The 1467-nt window shown below is 37.8% G+C and overlaps 1 protein-coding gene across 1 annotated transcript; it reads left to right on the top strand.

Moving 5' to 3' along the window:
- Window positions 1-233: 233 nt before the first annotated feature.
- On the top strand, window positions 234-959 carry LOC104968297 (glutamate receptor-interacting protein 1-like; the record flags this gene model as incomplete). Its single annotated transcript, XM_010797877.1, has 2 exons — window positions 234-420; window positions 814-959. Coding segments are annotated over 2 exons (333 nt in total), but the record flags the coding sequence as incomplete, so codon positions are not given.
- Window positions 960-1467: the final 508 nt, after the last annotated feature.

The raw sequence follows: 1467 nt of genomic DNA, 5'->3' as shown, positions 1-1467 counted from the left end.
AAACTTTTATTTTGAAATTATTATCAAAAAACGTTTATTTTGAAATGATAATTTAAAACATTTTTTATTTTTGAAACTTCACATTTTACTGTGAAAATTAGGAATTTTCCAAAAAAATTGACCTTGAAATTTCAGATTTTTTACTTTATTTTTTAAATGCAGTACTGTCAAAGCATGTAACAAATAACCCTCTAAAAATAAATCATATAAATATAATGACGTATTTCCCTCAGTGTCTCTGGCCTCCAGCACCGTGGGTCTGGCCGGTCAGGTCGTTCACACGGAAACCACGGAGGTCATGTTGCTAGGCGACGGCATTATGGGATTCGGCCTCCAGCTGCAGGGTGGTGTGTTCGCCACGGAAACGCTCTCCTCGCCGCCGCTCATCGCCTACATCGACCCCGACAGCCCCGCGGAGAGGTAACCGGGCAGATTACAGAATAATACCTCTGCTGTGAACATTATTAAATATATAGGGAAATAAATAAAAAATAATAAATACATTTGAAAATAATTAAATTAAATAAAAGAATATATACAAAAATAAGTGAATTAAAGAATTGAATATATATTTGAAAAATTGGAAATTATTATAAAAAATTTTTTTTTAAAAGTAACCTGCAATTTCTTTTTTAATAATTGAATACTTTTTTTATGTCAATTTATAAGTGTATGAATTAAATTTTTATAATGGCATCTTTGGTTCTCTATAATACTACTTATACTAATAGTTATAGTAGAATAGTGAGTAATTAAAAGTAGTTATAGGTAGTGTTAATAATACAGAAGTTACTTCACCCTCTCTGTGTGCAGGTGTGGGATCCTGCAGATCGGAGACAGGATCTTGTCGATAAACGGCGTCCCGACGGAGGACTCGACTCTGGAGGAAACCAATCAGCTGCTCCGAGACTCGTCCATCACCGCTCAGCTGACTCTGGAGATCGAGTTCGACGTGGCCGGTAACATGCACACACACACACACACAAACACACACACACACACACACACACACACACGCACACACACATTTTTGACACATTCTCAAATTATCAAACATAATGGGAATATTTTTTTCTACAATATATATTTTTTTTAATATCCGACTTTATTTTAAGTCTTATAATGACAGGTAAAAGATAAACGGAGCAATATATGAACAAAATGAACATTATTTAAAGGTCCCATGTCCTGCTTCTCCGGTTCTCACCCCGTCCCCTTGTGTGTTATGTAGGTTTTTCTGCATGTAAACGGTCTGCAGAGTCAAAACCCTCAAAGTACACCCTGTAGAGAGTGAAACTCTAACACAGAGAAGACCTGTCTGTGCTGCCCCAGAACGCCTCGTTGGACATTTCTCTGTTTCCATTTCTGTCTTCCTGGGTGCAGTGACGTGTCCATAATCCGTGGTACTCCTCACACACACTCTCTCAGCGAAAAAAACTGTGATGCGCTGGGGGGGTGGGGGATGCT

This window comes from Notothenia coriiceps, unplaced genomic scaffold, assembly GCF_000735185.1.
Source record: "Notothenia coriiceps isolate Sejong01 unplaced genomic scaffold, NC01 NC01_scaffold00038545, whole genome shotgun sequence".
In the NCBI taxonomy this organism is placed as follows: domain Eukaryota; kingdom Metazoa; phylum Chordata; class Actinopteri; order Perciformes; family Nototheniidae; genus Notothenia; species Notothenia coriiceps.
This window is presented reverse-complemented; position numbering and strand designations above follow the sequence as displayed.